Source organism: Gobius niger (assembly GCF_951799975.1).
Source record: "Gobius niger genome assembly, chromosome: 2".
Classification (NCBI taxonomy): Eukaryota; Metazoa; Chordata; class Actinopteri; order Gobiiformes; family Gobiidae; genus Gobius; species Gobius niger.
Genome location: NC_136853.1, coordinates 20940601 through 20964543, shown reverse-complemented (window position 1 = coordinate 20964543; position 23943 = coordinate 20940601). Strand labels below are relative to the sequence as shown.

Below are 23943 nucleotides of genomic sequence, written 5' to 3'. Positions count from 1 at the left end.
CGCTGTGAAAGTTCACATTTTTAAAAGTAATCTTAAATCTACCCGTTTTTTAGTACAGCTTATTACTTAGGTTGTTTATATGTGTATTTTAACTTATTTTTTATTGATATGTTTTAAATGTATGTATACATTTATATTTTCATCAACTTTTTCAATACAATCTTTAAGATATTTTATTCTCAGAGTTTTAATAATAAGTCGAGAGACCAGATTGAACAGCACGTGATACGGTATGTTTTTACCCTATGGGACTGCATATTTACAGCACGAGTTGGCTGTTCATTAATGTGCATTGTCCCATTGAAATAAATGAATAAATGAAATTGAAATGAAAGTGACTTGGGCCCTCAGTGAGGAGCCAACCAGAGAAATGAGTGCTCCTGGGGGCCTAAGTGTTACAGCCAACCAAAGGCACATTTCTGCAAGGACACTGCAGCTCTCGTGCACACCAAGAGACTGGCCCAATGTGGAGTCAGTGTGTAACAATACGAAGATGGAGACAAATCAATGTGAACATATTATGAACAGTTCGTATAAAGACCCACTGATTTGATGGCAAAGACAACACTGAGTGTGACTGTACTCTTCATCATAGGGGCCCACTGTGGCCTCATGCGATTTGCCTAATGATCATAGAGACAAAAACATGGCAGCATTGTTTTCCCCATTTGTTTATTTTTCAGTTGCTTAGAAAACCAACAGACCAGTTCTCTCTGATGACCCACTGTTGCCTCCACAGCTGGAGCTGTTTCTACAATATTCATGAGAATATGTTAAAGGTGCATCTTATACAATCATAGAATGAGTGACCCAAGCAGACGGGTCTAAGGGCACGTGGGGTGGAAAGACTCGGTACATTGTTGAAGGGGGCATATCCCATCTGCCCCATCTGCTGTGAGCCAGCCACTCTTTGCATAATGCAACTGACCAATGGGCTCGCACAAGCATTCACATGTTAATAGCACACTTGCTAGTAATGTTGGTAAAATGTTAGAAGTTTAGCCCACCAGAAACAGAAAAAACATGGATTTTTTAATATAAAACATTTAACATAATTTAAATAGAAACCTAATACAATATGGAAATACAATGTCAAAGAAAAGCCCTGCACATCACATACCTTCCTACACTAGTGTTCTGGGTATTTCCCTACCACACAGGTTTTAATTCTTGATGCAAGACAGAGAAAATTAACAATTAAACTTGTTGAGCATGTGCTTGAAATACATATGACACATGCAGGTAATGCTCCCAAACATCTATCCAAGAGCCAGAATCCTGTTCCCATGTAAATAAACCTCATGCTTTTGCAGCTCTACTTCACATATAGTTATAGTCAACACTGAACACTGGGTTAAACGTCAAGCCCATTTACAAATGGTAGGATTTTTTTGTCCATATAATATTACAAACGTGAGCTGGGATAACAGTCACATATGTTTAGCTAATGAGGCGATTAAACAACTTCATCTTCATTAATGACTTCAGTTCAATTTTCTTGAAAAAGTAAATACACTCCAGATTAAACACTTGCAAAATGTCCACTGCAAAATGATTAGAGAACGGAAACAAGTAAATCTCCTGGACTCTTGTGAGCCATGCACTTTGTGGTGCATTTGTACAGCATTATTTTAAGTCAAGAGATGCCCTTATCTGAGACGGCATAAATTAAAAAAGCTACGTAAACCAGATCGCTGTCAAGGCCACAAGCTCATTATAATATTAAATAATTAAAATAACCTAAATGACTAACTCACAACTGAATTTAAGCACAAACACTGAATCCGATATTTGCACGAAGTAAATCTAAAACTAAAAAGTGCAAAGCCAATTACAAATTAAACCCGTGTGATTAAGACTATTGGTAAAATATCTTGTACATAGAATTTGTAATAAAAAAAGAACATGAAAGGAATTCAGCTTTAATAAAAAAAAAAATCAACCATTTCAGCATGGTTAAGAAAGCATGGGGACATGCATGGCATTACAGACGAGAGGAAACATTCCCTCGCAGGACCGAACTCAAGACTTACCAGAAACGTGTCTGCTTTAATGCTTCTCAAATGCATAGCACTGAGCCAAGAGCACAGCCTGTGCCAAAGGGAGGGTGTTCGTCTCACTGGGGCTCAGGCAGCCATCTGCTGCTGAACTCAAGCCAGTCTGAGTCTGATTTGGCCCAACTCGACCCAGCAGGCCTGATGCTGCAGCCCCACAAAAAGGACTTCCTGCTGGGACTGTGCTTGGGGGAGGGATGGGCAAACAAAGACAGAGTAGTCCTTTGACCTGGCCCCTGGCCTGGCGGGGCAGACAGCCCAGACAGACAGCATCGTGTCTGCTCTGAGAAGCCCCTCCTCAGCGTTATCAGCTACACGGCTCCCAGAGGCTAGCGAGAGGATTGACGCGCAGAATGAACACAATGAGGGGGCTGACACGGACTGGCCTGACTCCCTCCACTCATTCATCTTTGGGAAGGATCTCTCTATTCCCTGTGGACAGAACCCCTCTCGTCTGGTCCCTCTTAACACTGCAGCCACAACAATACCCCTCATCAGACAGGCTGTGTCAAGCACGCCTCTACAGGCCGCTTGTCATTTCTCTAGCACCATTTTTTTTACTTTTCTGTGGACAATCTATGTTCAGTAAATAACTTAATGCTAAAATGAAGCTGAAAAGCTTTTATTTTGGTGTCGAGCTGTCTCTTCCTGATGGCAGGCAGCTAGGCTGTAGTGGTGAGCATTTGAATTGTTCGGTTGTAGTACTGGGTGGTGAGGGATTCTAGGGGGCTCCAGTGGTGAGCATGCAGCTCGATGACCTCCATAAGGAGAGAGCGGGTGAGTCGGGACTCTGATGGGCACAGCATCTTGTCCCGCACTGTTGCTAAAAGATCATTCATCATCTCCGGGAGCTGTTCCTCCAGGAGGCGCCCGGTGCTCTGCAGCTGCAAAACACAAACGGGAGGTCAGTGTGCAAGACCGTCGGTCACCTTGTAACAGAAAGCTTAGGCCGGAAAAGTGGGAGAAGAGCAAAAAGATTGTTTTAAGAGAATACAGCACATTCTTTAGCCTGTGTGGCTTTTAAGTGCATGCGACACTTTAGACAGAACTTTCACCAAAGCTTCGTTAACCCAGATGCATTTAAAGCCTTATTTACACTGGATCAGGTAAAAAGAAAAACTGACTCTCCAGGAGTGAATCTGCTGAATAAATGTTGAATTACCTTCAAGGTAAATATCGGGAGAATTTTTACCTTGCAAATCATTGACAAACTCCGAGGTCCTCCAATAATTCTAGTCCTGCCTGAATTGACATGTTGGAGTTTTGAAAGTTTTAACCAGCGTAATGAAGTCTGACAACATCAATTAAAAACATATTTCTTACTGTACATTTACCGTATTTAAGCTTTATCAATAACATTATGTCATCATTGCATTACTCAAACATGGAGGATATGAGGGAGCGTTTGGGCAAAGTTCAGATCAAGGTGACTGTGTGAGAGCGAAAGGATTAAGAGAGAAAAGAAACGAGACGAGCAAAATCCCAAATACAAAATGCGGATGGTGTTTGTTGTAGCGTGCGGTAAGAAACATCTTTTGATGCTACTGAAGAGCACACACAAATAAACCTCGCTTAAAGTAGAAGTAGTGTGAGCCACACAAATGAATAAAAGGATTGTTGTCATCATTCAGTGATATATCTGGGAAAAAAAATAAAAAGTAAAAAAAATAAAGCCAATTGTTTATTCTGAAGCTTGTATTGACATTAGAAATGATTTTGTCTAATGATGTTATGTTTATGTTTTAAATATAAAATGTTTGATTGGGAAGCTCTATTGACAAATTATTGTTGGAACTGGAATATAATATATAGTGCAGAGTCTGCGTGAGTGTCGCCTGTACCTCCATTGAGCAGCAGAGGACTGCATCTTCCTTCACTTCTGTGGATTCCAGCAACTACAAGAACAAAATCAGAAACTAACATGAGCTATACAGTACACAATGCAATTCATGAACAGAAATAGATTAAACTTCAACCTAAATGCAGCTTGTGGGACAACCAAACACGTCTGATATGTAAATATCAAATCCTGCTGTAGATTTGGAACAGACTACATGCTGAGATCAAACAAATGCAAGTGTATGTGTCTATTTATTATTGCACACAAAAAGTACAAAATAAGCAATCCAAAATGTAAATATTTCCTGAATTAACATTTTAAATCTTGGAAGACAACAGATGAGGCTTGCTGCCTGGCAAACAAGACAGTCATCAAACACCAGCCTGCACTGTGTCTGCAGCCCTGCCAAAAACAAACAGTTGAGCTGAAAAACATGCTCACTGGCTCTCCCCATGGACCCCGGCCTCACAGACAGATGGGGCTACAACAAGCACTGGTGCCTTAACACCGCACACACTGGACCCCATCTCACCCCGCTGTAAAATCTTCAGCTTCATACCTGGCGCAGCAAGTGGCCTAGACAGGGGATGGACATGGGATGGACAGGGGATGGACATGGGATGGACAGGGGCTGGACAGGGGCTGAACAGGGGATGGACATGGGATGGATATGGGATGGACAGGGGATGGACATGGGATGGATATGGGATGGACAGGGGATGGACATGGGATGGACAGGGGTTGGACATGGGATGGACATGGGATGGACAGGAGATGGACAGGAGATGGACAGGAGATGGACATGGGATGGACAGGAGCTGAACAGGGGATGGACATGGGATGGACATGGGATGGACATGGGATGGACAGGGGCTGGACATGGGATGGACATGGGATGGACAGGGGCTGGACATGGGATGGACATGGGATGGACAGGAGATGGACAGGAGATGGACAGGAGATGGACATGGGATGGACAGGAGCTGAACAGGGGATGGACATGGGATGGACATGGGATGGACATGGGATGGACAGGGGCTGGACATGGGATGGACATGGGATGGACAGGGGCTGGACAGGGGATGGACAGGGGCTGTGGCAGTGGCCCTCCCTGTTTTGATCACTTTTCTGCAGCGTGGCGTGTACCCCGCACTCTTTAATACTGGTGCTAGAGCGGGATCATCAATATATTTAGGAGGTGGACAGTGTTTAACTCACAGTGGGAGAAATAGTTTGTAGTTTGTCCTGTGAGGCAACTTTATTTGTATCACACATTTTGTACACAAGGCAATGCGCCTAATAATGAGCGCTTAATAAGTTGCGCACAATGTTAATGTAAGAAGAGGAGAGCGAAGAGGAAGCAGCCAACTCCACCAGCTTTAGGCTACCGGCGAAAGCACTGGCACACCGCTGTTTGTACGTACATGCATGTGAATAATTAAAAATATGAAAACCTGTCACATATGTGCTTAAAGCTGTGTTTTACAGCTGCTGATCAGCTGTGTTCAAATGCTGTGTTAGCAGTTACAAGGGGGGCCTAGCCTTTAGTCCTCTGCCTGCTGTCTGCACCCAGCGTCAGCTAAAGCAGGGGACGTAAGTCTGTGAATGTGAGGCAGACGGTTCCTACACTCGTGTTTTTGTCAGAATGTGCTGTTGAAGACCAGCATTACAGTTTAAAGTCCAAAGACAAGGAGGAGCAGGGTCTGACTGGCGACAGCGCAGAGAGGAGGGGTGGGGGAATAAAAGGTCATTAATCAAATACAAAAACAGATAAAAAATACTTTTAAGGAACACTAGCCTGTTTTCCAATAAAGACTCCACAGCACCAGGTCTCGGCTCCTACTGCAGCTAAAAGGGTGTGGTGACAGTGTGGCTGTTTGATGTGGGTAGTCAAGACTCGTCGTCCTTTGAGGAGAGAGCTCTGCCACAAGCTGGATTAGCACATAATGAGATCTCTGGGGAGACCATTACCAAGTTTGGCTCAATAGATTAAAACAGTCAAATCTATAGTTTTCTATTATCACCTTCCCTATCCGCTGTATAGCAGCCTGCTTTTCATAGAAGCAACAACTCACTTCTATGACTCCTGCATGCATGCATATCTCACATAAGTGAGTACACTAACTTTCCTGCAAATATTTAACTATATCTTTTTATACAACGCCACTGAAATAATGACAATTTGCTGCAATAAAGTAGTCTGTGTACAGCGTTTAACAGTGTGATTTTGATGTCCCAAATCTCAGCATACATCCACTGATGTAAAAACGGGTGGTACCAAGTCCAACTGTCAATATTTTGTGTTTCCACCAGAGCTTCACAGGTCGCCACTGGACCCCTCTTCCATGCTTCTGTGATGACATGGTGGAAGTCTGAGACCTTTGGTTCCTCCAACCTCTGTTTGCAGATGGCCCACAGATGCTCAATAAGTTTTAGATCGAGGGACATCCTTGGCCAGTCTGTTACCTTTACCCCTTGCTGCTTCGAGGTCGTTACCTTATTGGAGCACTGTGGCCCAGTTTCTGAAGGAATCACTGATCACTTCAATTGAAATGCATATTTGAATAGTAGCTTGCAACTTACGCAGTAGCTCAAACTCCTCTCCAAACTGTATACTGCTTTACTCATACCATGCCTATAGTCCGGCCCGCGGGCCAGTCACGGCCCCCGGCGTTATTTAATGTGGCACTATTTTAATGATTTTAATGATTTAATGTTAATTTTACAAATTAACATTGCGTCACGCATCTCCTCCACTGCTCACACTCTACTAGTGTTAAGCTCAATGGGAAGTTACCACGGTCTACAAAAACTGAGAGTGAGGGAGACGGGACATGCGGCAGAAGTGTGTGTGTGTGTGTGTATGACGCATGCACGCACGCACGCACGCATATTTCTTTTCCGGGGAGTCTTGGGATGTTTTTGAACCCTTTTGCCCTTTCGATGACGGCATCAAACTTTTCTAAGGTATGTTGATTTTATACATCAGATCAAATGCTAACTTCAGGTGTGCTGTTAGTGCAAATGCCTATAGCTGTTGCAGCATTAGCCTATTGGTTTATTTGTGCTTCTTTTCAAACATTAAACTGCTTTTCTGGCAATTTATCCTTCAAACTCCACTCTGTTTATCAAGCTCATGCTGCAAGTGGGTGGAAACCACAAACAAAAAACATGTGCTCCTGGCTCTGAAAAGACTTGTCCTAATCGTAAAAATGCTGCAAGCTTAGCTTTTCCTCTCTTTTTTATTGTTGTGACTGAAAGGTCGAGCGGACGTGTCTCGTTAGCATTACTGTGACACTTGAAATTAAAGCAGCAAGTGACGACTAGACAAGAACCGGAAATCACTTCTTGTTAGCTTGATTCTAAGTCAATTACAATGTTTATTTTTGTATTACATGAGCATGTGCATGGGAAGTGTACAACGAGAGGAGAGGGCAAGTAGGTGTGTTTAAGATGAAGTGTAGGCGAGACCAGGCAGTGGCAGCCGGGGGCGGCGCAAAGTAGCCATTCTATTTCCCACAGCGGTACATACACAAGCAAACAGGAAGTGGAGTAAACCAATCAGCGGAGGGCGTGCGTCAGCTGTTGACGGTGTTATTAGCGGTTTTGCGTTAAAATTCATGCAGGACTTGTAGATTGGTATTGAAGGAACTTCTGCGTCCCGTGATTGGTGCTGCTCGTAAACAACACGTGACGCAAATGAACAAATCTGATTGCACAGGCTCGTTTTGACTATTCAGTGCCGCCAACTGGGGTGGGGGTTCCAGACTGATCCCCTTTGTATAAAAAATGTAGAGGGGAATCATTCTGGCTAGTAGCAAAGCGCCTGGAATCAACTCAGACACATCACAGCCCTGAGAGCAGAGAGGAGCCTCAGATCACACAGCATCTTGTGTTTGTTAGAAACATTTTGTGAATAAAACTTATTTTAAAAGTTAGTGAACACTCACACTGCTCCCACTCACCAAACTGACTCTCATCTTACAGATTACAGTTAAAAATTAAAATGGAATAAATAATACACTGGTCTATTTAAATGCCCATGATGGACACATCCTTGGTACTTTCTTTCTGCATGTCTGCAGATCAACATAGGTTGCTGTGATGAGAAAGAGGCGCAGGAGGCCACGGAGCATCAGGCCGTCACGTTTCTGATCAAACCACAATTCAGATCCAATCATCTGTCAGTCAGCAGTCAGCGCACGTGTTCACCGCACTTCATTTCCCATCATCCCTTAGGCCTGATGGTTGAACCTTACACAACCGTCTCTGCAGCACTCTATGAAGGCCTGATTGGTGCAGAGATGGCCTCATTCCTAAATTAATTCATATTTTCTCATCAATCTACACACAATACCCCATAATAGTGATAATGATAGTAATAGTGAGAATAATGCAAAATGTATTAAAAATACCACTGCAGCATTCCACTACTCAGGCCATTTCCTCAGAATTAGCGTCATCATGATACTAAAATTTCAAACTTGATTTTGATACTGAAAATAAAACTCGATTCTCAATACCGATTTTGATACCACTGCAAGAAAGAAAATCCCCTTTTAAATATATATATATGCTGTAGGAAACTTTTGTCACTTTGTAAATCTGCCCTGTATTATCTACTCAATACTCAACATTATGTATGGTTTTATCATGTTATCTTAATTTGTTTTCTCTAGTTAAATGCTTTCATCTTCACCTGCAATATTCATCGTCAAATAATGTCAACAATGTAAACTATTTACTGACTGGAATTGACCCATGACCATCAATTTAAACAGTGTCTGTTAAAGCAGAACTAAGTAACTCATGCCCCTAGAGGCCATAAGCGCCACTGCAGGTGTCGTAGCATGACAGAGGGATACTGTACATCCAATTACACAATGGAGATAATTATTTTAACTCAAACTTGGCTGTAAATATTGTTTAAGTGACGTTAGCCCACTGTTAGCTTCTTTCTCATGATCCCGTTAGCCTCTGGGTCGGAGCAGGGAAAGTTGCAATTGTGGTTTTCTGGCCAGAGACACCAGGTGGAGATGAAAGACCCCCCAGTCATCCCATTAACACTTCTATAACCCCCAGAGGGACTACGGAAAGGATTTGTTAAGGTGAACAAGTCACTTAGTTCTTCTTTAAAACAAGTAGAATGCCTAAATGAACATTTCACAACTTTTCCCCTTTTGCAATTTTGCAACAGCATTTGTGTTCCAGCTCAGCTCTAAGTCTCACCACAGTCTGCTGAAATTTTGCTGAAACTTGTCCTCTCATCTACTTCCCCCTTAAATATTCCCTGTGCTGATACCACTTCCATGTTGCGGTCGGTCTGTTGAGGCTGTACTACATAGTTTCTCTAGTGACAGAGGAATTGTGTAGAGAGAGAGCTAATAAGTGTCATGACTTTTTCTGGAAATGATGCTGTACACAAAGCTTGCGCCACCAAAAAACCCCACTGAAGTGTCTCCAGTCTAGACTCAGTCCATTAAAAAAAGGAACTCCATGTTACTGAGTGGTTATCAGTTTCATCAGATCAAATACAGAGCTTGCTAATACTACACTGTGTGGATATATTCACAAATTGGTTACCTCTCGCAGACAGGTGTAGATGGGACACACCAGCACTCTGTACGGCTCCCCAGAGCTGCTCCTCATGGCACCAAACACTTCACACAAGAATGTAATGAAGCCTAACCACTTCTCCACGTCTGCCCTCTGGAGCTGCTCACGGGTAGAGAAATCCCTCTGGGAAACAAATAAAGCAAGCGAGAACAACGAAAAGTTATAGATGCTGAATCTAATACCAAATAGATCGAGGTTAGCATACAAAATGTGGTCATTATTAAGATTTTATTATAATATTAACTGTCATTTGTTAGTATAAAATAGTAGAGACTCCATGACTACCATGAATAGATCTAAAATGACTATGTAAATACAGCAGGAGTGCCCACAGCCCTGGTAGAATGCTGACCATGTAGTTAATGAAACAGTAGAAACGTGCGGGTGTCCATTTACTTCACAGGGGAAGGCTTCTTATATTTAATCAAACCCACAATAAACAGTGACGCATTCCCTCAGACACACTAATTGCCGCCGTAATGAGTTACAGGACTCAGCGAGTAGCATCATTAATGATGGCCTTCACGAGACCACTTATGACATTTACAAAGTTTAAAGTTAAAAGCCCAAATGTCAACGAGAGGAAGGGGGTCCAGTGTGTGTGCGTGTGCGTGTGTGTGCGTGTGTGCGTGTGTGTGTGCGTGTGTGTGTGTGGGAAGGGGGGGCGGGGGGGGAATGGACTAACTTACTGTCATGGAAAAGTTTTTAATGGCAATGTTAATGTTACTTTACAAGTAAGGACAACTGGGTTATGAAGATGTGAAAGCAAGATCTACGTGTCTTATTCCAGGCATGGAATAAAATATGCAGATCTGATAATCAGAAGATAAGATATAACAATAATAATAATAATAATAATAATAATAATAATAATAATAAGAAGAATCACTATACACTATCAGAAAACATAATGAAGCTAATCGGACAGAAACGTTGTTAGTTTAGAAAATGTAATAATATATTACTTTGAATTGCAAAACACAGCATTTTGAAATGAAAAAACAAAAAAAAAACATGTAGATTTCTTATCGAATGAGTAAATGTATTGTAAGTTGTTTTGAGCCAAATCCAGACATTTATTTTTAGTCTAGGGCAGTGAAGCCAAAAAATAAAATAAAAAATCATATTCCATACCTGCAACAGATTGAGCAGCAGCGATCGAAATTTAGTCCCCTCCACCATGAACATGGCCATCTTGTTACACAACTTGGCAGCTGTGGCAGCAAAGCTTCTGTCTGACACTGCCTTGGAATAGATGGCAGTGACCACCTGAGCCAGAGCCTCCTCAGAGTGTGCAGAGCTCTGGGCCTCCTGCATGAAAGAGGCCAACTGCTGCTCCACTCCGCTACTGTTGCTCCTCATGCTGTTGAGGAGCTCCACCAGACGGTCCATGCTTTGTGTCCCAGGGCCAGAATCTACAGAAGCCTCATCCTGCAAGGGACATTTACTATGAATACAGACACAATCCACATTCACCACATTTACCCTCACCGGGGCAGGCGAAGACGGGCGCCTGTTTTTGTGGATTACAAAGTTTTTTCCAAATGGAGCTAATGATCGACCAGATGAGTGAGAATTATGGTTTAAGAGCAGCAAGTTCCACGATGGATCCCTGTCGAAGATCGAGTGCGCAGTGAGTGTAGTGTTTTTATGCTCATTCTGTGGAGTAAAGTCGGCCCTTAATATGTCCTATTGAAGCGCCTGCGTTTGTTGTTGATGTGTTTGTCTTGATAGATTCAGTCTGCGTTTGCCCGTGTTACACTTTGACAGGTGTATAGTTTGGGGTTGAACTGGTGTGACTGTCCCATAGACTGTGAAAAACCTTTGCTATTCTTCAGTATATGGACAGGCCCGCTTTTTGTTTAACCCGATCAGGGGAGAGCCTGGCAGAAGGCGATAATTCCCAATGACCCGCAGCAGCGCGTCACCGCAGGCCACAGTGCGGGACGCATATTCGTGACCGTGCGTAATAATTTGTTGTGCCATTAATCATAACACGCAGTAACAGGTCGCAACAGTTTGTGGCGGTGCGTGAAACCTCTACCCCGAATCATCAAATTCCACTCACATTCATGATCCTCAGTCACACATGTGGATTCGTAGCATTTGTGACTTGTCGTTGTTATGTGGAAACCCAGCATTAGAAATAAATGGGACTTATTAAACATTCAGTCATTGTCATTGTCTATTATTGAACATACAGTATATTTCATGCTGACTCTACTCCATATGATAATGTGCGCTCCGGTTTGACAAATTAAATGATGCTTTCGTTTTTGATGGTGCACCAAGTCACAATACGTCAACAGAGGATGACATGATAATCACGGTATTAGTAAATGAAATGTCATAACCTATTACCAAACATGAACGGAGCACAACATCTCTGATGAAACATTGGGCCTGAACCTGTGTTTCTAAACGCAGACTATAGCTTCACATTTTGCGGTTGGTAGAAGCGCACTTTAAGATCCTGCAGCTCCTAGACTTAGCGCATCTAAGTGGGAAGTATCTGGGGTGGAGAAACACCCTGGCCAATGGCGGTGTTATGTACAACAGTCTTTTTCCTCCAACCAGACTCCGCCCCCGGGAAGGGGCGAGGGGTTGTGCGGGTGAACATGTGCTCTTGTTTTGGTCGTGATTACGATCCACGCCGCAGCGGGACAGGCATAGACTACTTCTTTCTCGTTTGTGAGAGCATCGTTTAGCTCACGATGGGTTTGATAAAGTTTTTAGTCTGACCTGTGAGAGCCTATAATGCTAAAGGAAGAACTCATGGCAGCGCGACCTAAACAAGGAAATGAATGTGAGGCTGCCATCAGAGCACCGCTCTCAGTGCTGCTTGTAAACCACGCCGTTGACAACATTATTGTGCAAAACAGCATACTATACTATAGTGTCATAAACCTATCCTTAAGGAGGCAAATGCTTTCAAATCAACGACTCCTTGTGGCAATGAGTTTGATGTGGTTGATGGTAGATGAGGGCTGCAGGTCAGTCGACTAGCTAGTGGTTTGGTGCTCACAGTGGAAAACATACAAAAAGTGTTAATCTAATGCTACTTAAGTAGTTTCATCGCCTCCTGACCAGGAGCATCTATTTGAATCATTAAGAGCAGGTGCCTCTTTGAATACTAAACCATGCAGAGACACATGTCTAGACTCTAGAGCATGTTCGCAGAAGAATGACCTTACTGGTGTTTGCTAAACTAAATATCAAAATGATCTAAGTCTAAGTCTATCATAACAAGACAAATGGCAACATATTTGTACACACTTGTGCCACTCTGACAGCTTAAAGCTGACTGACAGGTAGTAAGCAGCTTTCAGTACCTTGTCCTTTAGCCTCTTCCTTAGCCGCTCTTTAGAAGACTGAAGCAGGCTGATTTTTGGCAGCTGTGATGGGCCCTCGCTTTCTCCGCCTGCTGGTCCGGGGCACCCCCTGTTAACCGTCAGGCCTGAAGAGTCATGTTTAGTGGGTGTGGTCTCAGTTTGGGGCGACTCAGACGGACCTTTCAAGGAGGTGTTTTGTGGATCTTGTGGCATTACCAACTTGTCACTCTGTGTAACATTCTCTGTGTCTTTGTCTTTGGTAGTAATTGGGGGAAATCCTTTATCACCCACAGCATTTGTCTGTTCGGGCTCTTGACCTTTCTGATTCTGGTGCCAACGTCGACTTTGACTGTATCCGTGATGCGGTCGTCCTCCTTGTCGCTGCCCATGCCGTGGTGGTCGACCGCTATTCTTATTGTCCCCCAGTTCTGTTGGGTTCTGGTTTGGAGATGATTGCCGAGTTTGATCTTTCTGGTGCTGTGGCGACTGCTGAATGTGCAGAGGCTGGTTCTTCCCTCCGCCTCCTCCTCCTCCTCCACCTCCTCCTTGAGTTCGTTGTGGTCTCCTGCAATGAGCACAACCTTTGGTTAGGCTAACAAATATGCAGCAATGGAGTTGCAGATGTTACCAGCACTTGGTCTCAACACTTTCTTCAAAACCACTTAAAATGTACTTATTAATTCATCCTCAAACCCGATCTTCTTCTTTTTTAGATACTAGACATCACATCAACCACTAGCCTAAAATATGTCTAAAGCCAAAGCTTACATATAATTGCACAGTGTCCCAGAGTCTGGCTGTCCCGCAAAGAGTTGTCCTTTTACACTGCTCGAGTTGTGTACTTGACAAGCCACTAACATATGGTGTTGAGGATTAGTCACCCTGCCACTGAAGAGGTAACCTATTATATTCTTTGGCCTTCAAACTCAACCTGGGACAGGGTCTGGCGTGCACCTTTGGACATACTCTGAGATCTGCTACATTTTAGGCACTGGAAAGTTAGAGCAGGGCTAGAATGGGGCTAAGCTAGGCCTAAAAAGAAAGAACAGTTCATGATACTAAAAAAGATAATAATCTCCTGTCGCTGCCCCGACAGTTGAACACAAGCAGTATGTTGTGTTTAGGAGCTCCGTGACATACATTTTCCTCATGAGCCTATAGTCCAGCCAACCATCCATCCATGTTCTTCCGCTTTATCCGGGGCCGGGTCGCGGGGGCAGCAGTCTCAGCTGAGACTGTTTAATTAAACACTAAGCACGCAGGTCTACCAGAACGTGACATTTAAGAGTTCAATATTCAGTTAAATTTAGCTTTGAAGTGTACGTATATGACACCTTAGACACAATTACACTAAAAGCATAATTAGCACAATTATACTAAAAAATCTACATAGTTTTGCTTAGTTTGACATGTTTTGTGATGTTTATTATTCAACTTCTCAATGGACACTGGTAGAGAGTGAAATTTATGGAGAGGTAAACATTTTTAACTGTTGCTGTGCCAACCAATAAGAAATGCGTGAGTCAGAATTCTATGGAACTATCGCTCTATCTATGACACTTGGGATTTCCCCAACAGTTCTTCATTAAAGGTACATTATGCAATGTTGTATAGGGAAAAAAGTTCATTTTCATGTAAAGTTAACCTTGTAAAGTTAACCCAGCGGCTGTATGGGTAGTTAGCTTGGCCTTTGGTTTCCATCCCGTCCAGCCTCATGTACCCCTTATATTCTCAGAATAAAATTGGGCCTGGGCGCACAATACAAAACAAAACAGAAAACAAAATTGTAGTGCCCTAAACTAACTAAAAAAAGAAAAAAAAAAAAAAAAAAAAAAGCAGCAGTGCAGGCCATGAGCTTTGAGGCTGGATTTTGACCAGGATCGGATCTTCCGCATTTGTCTGCGCCTCTGACAATGCCCGGTGCTCTGGATCTATCATCCACCACAGCCTGGTCCTCAGCAGGAGAATATCCTCAGATTTTTGCACGGTGCATTGTTACACCCCTAATATTGAGCACATTATATAACAAGTCCATGCTTTTAAACAAATACTGAGTCTCAACTCTCCAGAACTCAAATAGCATATGGGGCTGGTGACCCCTGGGATAGAAAGTTTGATTTAAATCAGGATTTGACGGCTAACAGGAACAGGTTCAGATAGCTAAAGGCATTTCTGTGATTTCTATGACGTTCCAGGAATTTCTATTTCTTTTTAGGGTTTCTGGTAGGTGTTCACTGCTGATTAATCTGTGCCCATGGTTATGTATACATTCCATCCATCAGAAACCCTAAAAAAAAAAAAAAACTGAAATTGGTCCTAGAGCGTCATAAGGACCAGAATGGAAATCAAAGGCGCCAAGCTCACCATACCCCACAGTCTGATCATACAGTAAGTTTAAAAAGACTTTTTTGTTTTTGCAAATACCTATTGAAAAGCTCAACCACTGTTGGGCCCCTTGCTTGTCCAAAAAGACACATACACTCACACAAATTTAGAAGATTCATTCATAATAGAGTAATGCTGTCTTTATTCTAAGGTTTAATGTACTGTATTTCCTGAAAGGACAATTTTCTTCCTCGTGGCATATAAGGTAAAATGATAAAAGAAAAATGTCAGGGCACTAATTTGAACCCCACGTGTTTTGAAGATGTGCAGAAGGTTGAAATTGCACATTTAATTATGGAATTATGTTGTTTTTTCTACAGTCTGTTTACAACAAGAAAAATCTAAATTACATGAAGTTATTGTAGAACACTCAAAAATACACTCGGCAACATTTAACTCAATTTCATGAAAAATGTACATAATGTTTTACAAAAAAAACAAAAAGCAAAATGTGAAGATTGCTTGGATGTGAAGCGGGGTTAATTGTTTTCTGTCGGTCTGTTTGTTTATTTATTATTACAAATTATAGAAACAATTGATATTAAAAGACCGGTAGCCTGGCTTGAAAACCATAATACAACTGAATGTGGTTATTGAGATTGACGCAGCTACTGTAGCTGTTAGTTTCGGCCCCACTTTAATGAGTCATTGTGCTGATGTACTTGTGGTGCCCAGAGGTGAGTGTGAGGTTGTAATAAAATGTTAATCATATTTAATGATGCCAGCTCTGAGGCAGCTCCACTGTTGCAGAGATTGACCCATCCATCAGTCGCATTACTGCCACAGAGATGTTTATATTGAGGAGAGATGAACGGAGCACTGATTAAATTTCATCTGCCAATATCGAGTTGCTCAGGAACACGTTCTCCAGGCACAACTCAAATGAGGACTTTTATGGGTTATGACAGGACAATATTTATTTTACTTCTATCTGTGGGATTATTTCCTTCATACTATACTGTTGCCTGTGCCATTCACCCAGCATTATAGGGACTGTAGAAAAAAAAAGTTTTGTTTTTTGAGTCAACATTGACATTGTGGACACTGACCTGGCCGAGACTTTCCGTTTCCCCCCAGGACCCGTGGGCAGAAGCACTGTTAACTGCTCTCGGCTCAACTGTTCAATGGGTCTAGAGGCGTGAAAGGCAAGCCGTGGAAATGCAAGGTTGGAGGTATAGGAAATTTGAAATAAGTGGACAAAAAATAAAAAAGTATAGAATAGTGGATTGAAGCAAAAACAGCAAGAAAAATCAGCAAAGAGGACACAAATCAAACACTGAACGAAATTACTACATGAATGATCAGCATGCATTAGAATCTACTTTATGATAGACGAATATGACAAAAGTGTGCGTTGATGTAAGGTTATGGTTAAGATATATTATTTGTCCGTGGAGGGAAAATAAGGGATGCGGTGGATTTGCATGTTTTAAACCCAATCCCATTTAAAAAAATCATCAGAATTACTTTCAGAAGTTCGGTTTGGCAACACGTTCAAAGGCAAAAAGTTCCAGTTGAATGAAATCAAACTTTGTGCACATTCAGGCAGTATGAAGTGCTGCATGTTCACTGTGTTAACTGCCGTGAGCAGTAAGCAGCGCATTCCAGTAAATCACAACTAATTTCAGCCCCGCTCGACGTGCCCGCTAAAGTAGAAACACATGGACTGCCTCCCTTCTCGGCTCCTTCCTGTCACAGCCAGCCTATACTCGTCTCACATTCTCCTCCCTCCACTCCAACTCAGCCTCCAAGTTGCACTCCGTGTTCATCAAGTGTCTTTGTTGTGAGAAAATTCACTTCTGTGTTTTAACATTACCTTGTTTTCCGGACAAAAAGTCACTCTTTCGTTCATAGTTTAGCCGGGGGTGCGACTTATACTCAGGTGCGACTTATATCTAAAAAATATCTAATTTCACGTTTGTTATTTTCACACTGACAGCCGCTAGAAGGTGCTATACGTTTGTTAAGTGTGACGTCACGACTTCCGCTTCCGGGTCCTAGCATACCGGCTAATATGCGGAAAAAAAACACATTAAAAACTCTTTAATACAACAATCAATATTTCTGAATCTCAACGGGGAGTGACGGAACATACTTATTTCTCAGACTCATTAGCCAAAAATGTTGCAACTTGGTACTTCCAGGGCTAGGGTCGCTGTGCGCCGTTATCATTTATCAGGCAAACATGACTTTTTTAGCAGTAGGTTCAGCGTTTTTGGCTAATGGGCCTGATAAATAAGTATGTTCAGTAACTCTCTGTTGAGTTTCAGAAATATCGACTGTTGTATTTAAGAGTTTTTTGTAGTTTCTCGCACATCTATGACTCCGGAAGTAGAGCTGTGACGTCACCACTTAACAAACGTATAGGCTTGTGTACGATATCTGCTACCCCCATACCACTGAAGATAAAAAAATTTAAAAAACATAATCGAGCGCAGAGAAAGTTTAGACTTTTAGGTTTAGGGACTGGCGAAAAGTGGTGGTCAATCTTACTGCAATGAAGAAAAAAAAAGAAGCTAGATGGCCACAGCTAGAGGAACGACTTCACAAATGAGAGCTTGGACAACGTGCTGCCGGGAGGGGCTCGTCAACGGCGCAGTTTCACCTCCATGCCCAGGTAGTTGCCAAGGCTGGTGCGACTTATATTCCGGAGCAACTTATAGTCCGGAAATCTGTTATGTATACTTTTTCTCTCCAACTATGTCATTATTTTACATACCTTTGTTTCTTGATCGTTTATTTATCTTGGCTCTGTGAATACACATTCTGTATTTTAAGAGCTGCTGTAACAAATGAATTTCTCCACTGTGAGATCAATACAGTCTCTTGTTCTTGATTCTTCAAATTCCTCATATATACAAAAAATAGGTAAAGCACAACATTTAAGAGACTAGTAATGTCTTTTCCTACTCATTCTCATCTTAATCAAAATAGACCCTGAACTTAAGACACTTAATTACGTTGTTATCCTCATCACGCTTGTTACTGTTCCCTTTGCCAAGTAAATGTTATGTGGCCCCTTTGGTTATAATAAAGAAAAAAAATATGATAATTAATAAACATGTTTGTTTTGTTTGTTTGTGTGTATTTATTTATGTTTCAACCAACAACATTAAGAGTGCATGTGTGTGGTTTAGTACTATGTCACAATACCTTTTCTTACAAATAATATTTTAGTTTATATTTCCGGAGCCAAATAACACGTTCAGTTTGTTTGCTGAATGTTGTCCATCATTGTACGAACCAATTATTCTCTGTGGCTTGAAAACAAGGATCAAAGTGTTCTTGTCCATTTGGTCTCGCTAAAATTTCCTCTTTTTAAAAAAAACACAAATACGGCCCCAAATATTTTCTATTTTCCTCGTCTCTTAGCAACTGAAGAACAGTTTTCCAATGACGTCAGGCCAGAGAGCAAAAAAAAAAAAAAAGAAAAAAAAAAAAAATGAGATGGAGCCGTTTTCCCTTCATCGCGAGGACCTGCATTCAAAGCTGCTCGACGAGGCTGAAATTGTTTGTTGTCTACAATTAGAAGAAGACATGCCAGGGCAAAACAAAAGTGAGTGGCAGGGTAAAGACTTTTGAGACACGCCAAAAGGTTTGATTTCTCAAAATTGGTGAATGACGACAGCAACAAAAACCTTGAGAAAAAGAGGTGAATAATTAGCATCTACTCCCCACACTTTACTGAGTGAGAAAACCTTGAAAGCCTTAATGGAGATTTTTTATTCCCTTTCTCCTGTCTGCAGTGGAGCATGCATTCCACTCTTGACATTGCTTTGGCTGAGGAGAGATGTTAAGACTTTTGCACTGGCTAAGCACCAAGACTCTTGACATCAACACTCAACAACACGCTTTCTCTTGGAGGAAGGTGTGTGTGTGTGTGTGTGTGTGTGTGTGTGTGTGTGTGTGTGTGTGTGTAGGTGTGTGTGTGTGTGTGTGCGTACGTGCGTGCGTGTACACATTTGTGCCATTACCGTCGGTCAGTCCTCTTGCGTCTAAAAAGTTTCTTGGTGTGTGCAATCTCAGCCTCATTGGGAAGTGGTGGAAAGACCTGAGAGAAGAGAGAAGAAGAAGAAAAAAAAAATCAGGAAATAGATAGAGTGAGACTTTGAACATTAACTTTGCTGAGACTGAGTTAACACAACCATTAAAGCATCAACTCCGGTCAATAAGGCAACCTTAACTCACCATTATCTGCTGTTACTATAGTTACAGTTGGTCCATAGAACCCCCCCCCCACCCCCACCCACCCTTTTTTTCCTGTCAGGTTGATGTGAATGCAATCACCTACAGCAGTGGTTCCCAACCTTTTTATTAGACCAATGTGATGCATGATATGGTATGCACAGCCACATGCACCCCTACACACCTTCACACCCATACCACGCAGTCAGAAAGAGCAGACAACTGTACACCGCGGGCATCAACATTGACAGGTGATATTGCTAGCTGCCGTATTGTAGAGATCACCAGTTGAAATGTGTGAAGCCCATATATAAACAGCACTTCACTTTATCACTGCAAAACCTTCTGTACTTTAAACATATGGATACCAAGTTTGGTTAAAAAAATATATGTTAGGAATTGTTGGAGTCCAGCCAAAATCCGCATGTGGAGCAGAAAAGGAAGGTGAAAAAGCCGTATTTGTACGGCATAGAAAAATGCACACATCCGACAGAATATTGAAGTAACTGCGAGTTCCAACTGTGAGTTCCAACTGTCCACTGGAAAAGACTGTGGAGATGAAAAAATAGACTGAATGCAGACTGGTTGCATGTTTGGCTACTGTAGTTCTCCTCTAGGATATCATTAGCTGTAATTCTGCCTTCAAATAGTAACCAGATGACATCGAGAGGCACAAGCTAAAGACTTCCGAATGGCAATGGAAAATGCAAAAGGATGAATGAAGAATATTGGGTGGCATGGTAGAGCAGTGGTTAGCGCTAGAGCCTCACAGCAAGAAGGTCCCAGGTTTGATTCCCACCTGGACGGGGCCTTTCTGTGTGGAGTTTGCATGTTCTCCCCGTGTCTGTGTAGGTTTCCTCCGGGTACTCCGGTTTACATAACCACTAAAAACATGTACAATAGGTTCCCCTATGGGGTCAGGACTCCCCAGGAAATGAGATTCCTTTATGCGTCATGGCGACGTGTAAACAGGCAGCAACCTCCCTCTCTTTCAGCTGCATTTTTTACCTTTTTCTGCAAGCTGAATTTGTGGTTTCTGTGTTACGCATTGTTTTACTGGATACTTTTGTGCGTCTTTGCCGTGTTTTTGTGGGGTTTGGTGGATTTTTTTTTACCGCAAAGAGTCCATAATGGTCCTGAAGAAAACAGCTTTTTAAAAGTAAACAGCTAGCTTATCAGCTAAACCCATTTGAGATGGACACATTTCTTCTTCTGAGACACTGAAGATGCCCCAAGAGCCCCCACATCTGCAGCACAGTGGAGGCGTCACTAGAGGAGCTACAGGGAACAAGGAAGGGTCAAAACGAGGAGGTATCTGAGCAAGACTCACAGCTAAGCCACACATGCCTTCTATTGGTCTGGTTAATGGACATTCACTGGAGAATAAAACAGATTATCTGCTGTTTATCTGAAGATGGTGAAAGACTGCTGTGAATGAATAAAAATCTGATAAGCCATAATAAAACAATCAGTGATGACAAAAATAATCCAAGATAGACAATCAACAGCAAATGCAGCAGCTGCTTTCTGCCACATATAACACATGTGTAACAAAGACACAACATAGGCAGCTGGAAGTGGAGACTTTAGAAAGGAGATACCAGCTGTGTGTATGTGAAAGTCCTATCTGTAGGTGGCAGTCAGCGTGTGGTAGATCAAAGCAAGGCGTGTGCTGTGCTGGTCAGCAGCCAGACAACCTATGACCCTGCGGCAGCAACAGCCAGCTCTGTGGACGTGACCAGGATATTGAAGAAGGGCTGCCTTTATAAGCCACAGGAAAAAAGAAAGAAATTCTAACTACAGTGTATTTGTACGGAGCACAAGTTACAAAGCTAATTGCAACTCAAAGAAAAATAATAATTGTGGAACAATGAAACAATTGTGCCAAAGCATAAAGTAGTCACATGTGTCTCGCCAAATAATAACACATTTCAGGACGACTGAAAGTAATTAACATTTCTGGAGTTATTGATATTGTAAAAATGTCAGCTTTCCAGTAAAACAGGGACATGGGTTTTCTCTACAATCTTCTTTCAAAGCAGCTGCATCAAACCTAAAACACATAAATCGGATGCAACACTAGGCTATCGGTAAAATCCTTTACAATTTACAAATATTCACTATTAATTTTTGAGTTTTTTAAGTACTACTTCCACTCAAAAATAAGCAATATATTTTGGGCTCAATATTTATTGTCTGTACGTTTATTTGCAATTTCATCTTGCATTTCTATGTAATACTTACATTTTTACTGGGTCGAACCACAATAAAACAGCAAAAACAAAAACACTATTTGATAGTTCTTCCAAACAGTTTCGCCCTAATAGTGTCTCCTTACAATGAAGTGAATGTGGTGTAAGTAACAGGAAAGGAAAATAAGGAAATGAACAAATAGCGCAGCGATGGAAACGTGACGAAAAGAAACGGAGAAAAACGATTATGTTTAATAGCATAGAAAGTGAAGTGTGTGTCTTCCTGCCCCTCCGGTGTAAAACAATCCTGCTATGATGCTCATTCAACCAGCCCATTGTTTCTTTCAGTTTATTTATGTTACAAGGGCCCTCAGCCAAGAACAATAAATTCTAAACTGCCCCAGGGGTGGCATTGCAAGACAAGTTGTTGAGAAGCAAAACTGATAACACAAGAATGATAATGTGAGAGTGATGATTATACTAGATAGCATGAAATTTAGTCCAGTACATGTCCGGGTAATTCTGGAATTTGACTAGAAACAAAAACAACAATAGCTGGTATTTTCGCACATTTGTTATACCCAATACATCACTGAACATTAGATATTGAGTTAAAATATCAATTCCGTACATACTGATGTAGAAAATCTGTTACATTTTTTTGGTAGTTACTGGTCAGGACATCACCCACTTGGAGAGGCAAAAGGAGCTTAACTTTTTTTTTTAAGCTATGGTAAATTTAATGTTTTACTGTGCTTTTGGGAATCAAGGAATGCTTCTATCCATTCACTTCAATCATGTCAGAAATGGAGGTGAGATTTGGCATTTCTTCGTCTGACTTTGTGTAAAACCCCGTGTTCAAAGCTGACTGGCTCTCCGTTACGTGATCCCTACATTCTACCTTTCATGTGAGTTCCATTGCAGCTGAAGCCTTCCAGCACAACAGAAAAAAGACATTTAAAAGTGCCACAGTCGGGTATAATGGGTGATGGGTGATAAGAGGCAACGGTGCGGAGCTCTGACATCCGTGACTCATTTAATAAGTGATGTGAAGTCGCGGATAGACAGGTGCATCAAAGTCCGCTCCTGCAGGGGGAGATGGAGCCACTGTACATCAAAGTGTCAGAGAGGGAGAACAAAAAATGAAAACACAGAGAGCACCATTCACAAATGTAATCAGGTGACTCCCACAGAGGTTTCTCATGACAACTCTGTTCAGGCCATTTTTAGAAAGATTAAAGGACAGCACATGGCATTAGTTATCTGGCTCTGATGAATAATAATTATATGCATAGTACTAAGGTGATGAGATGGAGCAGATGATTAGATTAAAATTTGATTAATAAAGTACTTTTCGTAGAGAGACAGCCTCAGAATCAACTGTCTTGCACTGTAGGATGTGTCCAAGTGTGTGTGCGTGTGTGCGTGTGCGTGTGTGTGTGTGTGTGTGTGTGTGTGTGTGTGTGTGTGTGCGCGCGTGTGTGTGTGTGTGTGGTAAATAGGTGTTAGAGTTTGGGGGCCAACCAGAAGTAAAAGCCAGAACAATGGCAGGAAAAGCGTGCAGGGAGGGGGCTGCCGGTCACCGTGACCCCCTGCATATTGTTCTTCTGCCTACCAACATTTGAAAGATGGATGAGAGGAGTGAAGGACAACGGCAAAGGAGGACAGAGGAGGCTCCATCAAGGGTGATGGAGACGAGAGAGAAGCATGAAGCTATTAAGAAGACGCATGAGAGACTGGTCAAATGATGGACAGTGTGTTTGTTTTATTTTATGAAAAGACAAAGAGTGTTCAGATTATTTAGCAGTGAGAGGCTGGTCTCACGTAAATTGGCAGATGACAGACAGACAGACCACCAAAAAAAAGTGCGCCCGCCCAGGAGTCTCTCAACAGTCGGGAGTCCTGCTCTGCAGCACGTACACTCACAGGCACTGGGGCCAACCAGTCTGTTCCGACTCTGCTCCAGACTGCAGCTTTGTTCCCTTCCGACGGCTTTGTTCACGGGCCCTACAGACCGGATGTCTCGTCGCTCCTCTCACTTATTAAACTGATTCTTCCCATAACGTATACACAATACAGCTCAATTTAAAAATAACTCATACTTTAAAGACTTGTAGTCCAACCATGTTTGCTGGCATTATTTCACTACTAAATGCTGAGAACTCCCACTCAAACCCTCCGGCAACACAAACAGAAGCTGTCACAACACCAAGGATCTCTGACACAATTGTGCTGATGAGCCAAACATCATGCAAGTATCCGGACACTCTACTATGTCGGAGTCGAGTGTGCCTAGAATAATGGAGAAAAAATAAAAAAATAAAATACATTTTACAAGC

The 23943-nt window shown here is 42.1% G+C and overlaps 1 protein-coding gene across 1 annotated transcript in view; it reads right to left on the bottom strand.

Moving 5' to 3' along the window:
- Positions 1-755: 755 nt before the first annotated feature.
- The window catches only part of ctif (CBP80/20-dependent translation initiation factor), a 39173-nt gene continuing 15985 nt past the window's right edge, over positions 756-23943 (bottom strand). Inside the window, exons 8-14 of the mRNA XM_079582673.1 lie at positions 19202-19278; positions 16277-16357; positions 12843-13407; positions 10645-10941; positions 9478-9633; positions 3896-3949; positions 756-2938 (exon numbers count right to left, since the gene is read on the bottom strand). Coding sequence (XP_079438799.1) covers positions 2717-2938; positions 3896-3949; positions 9478-9633; positions 10645-10941; positions 12843-13407; positions 16277-16357; positions 19202-19278 — 1452 coding nt within the window. The 3' untranslated portion in view covers positions 756-2716. The remainder of the gene's footprint in view (positions 2939-3895; positions 3950-9477; positions 9634-10644; positions 10942-12842; positions 13408-16276; positions 16358-19201; positions 19279-23943) is intronic.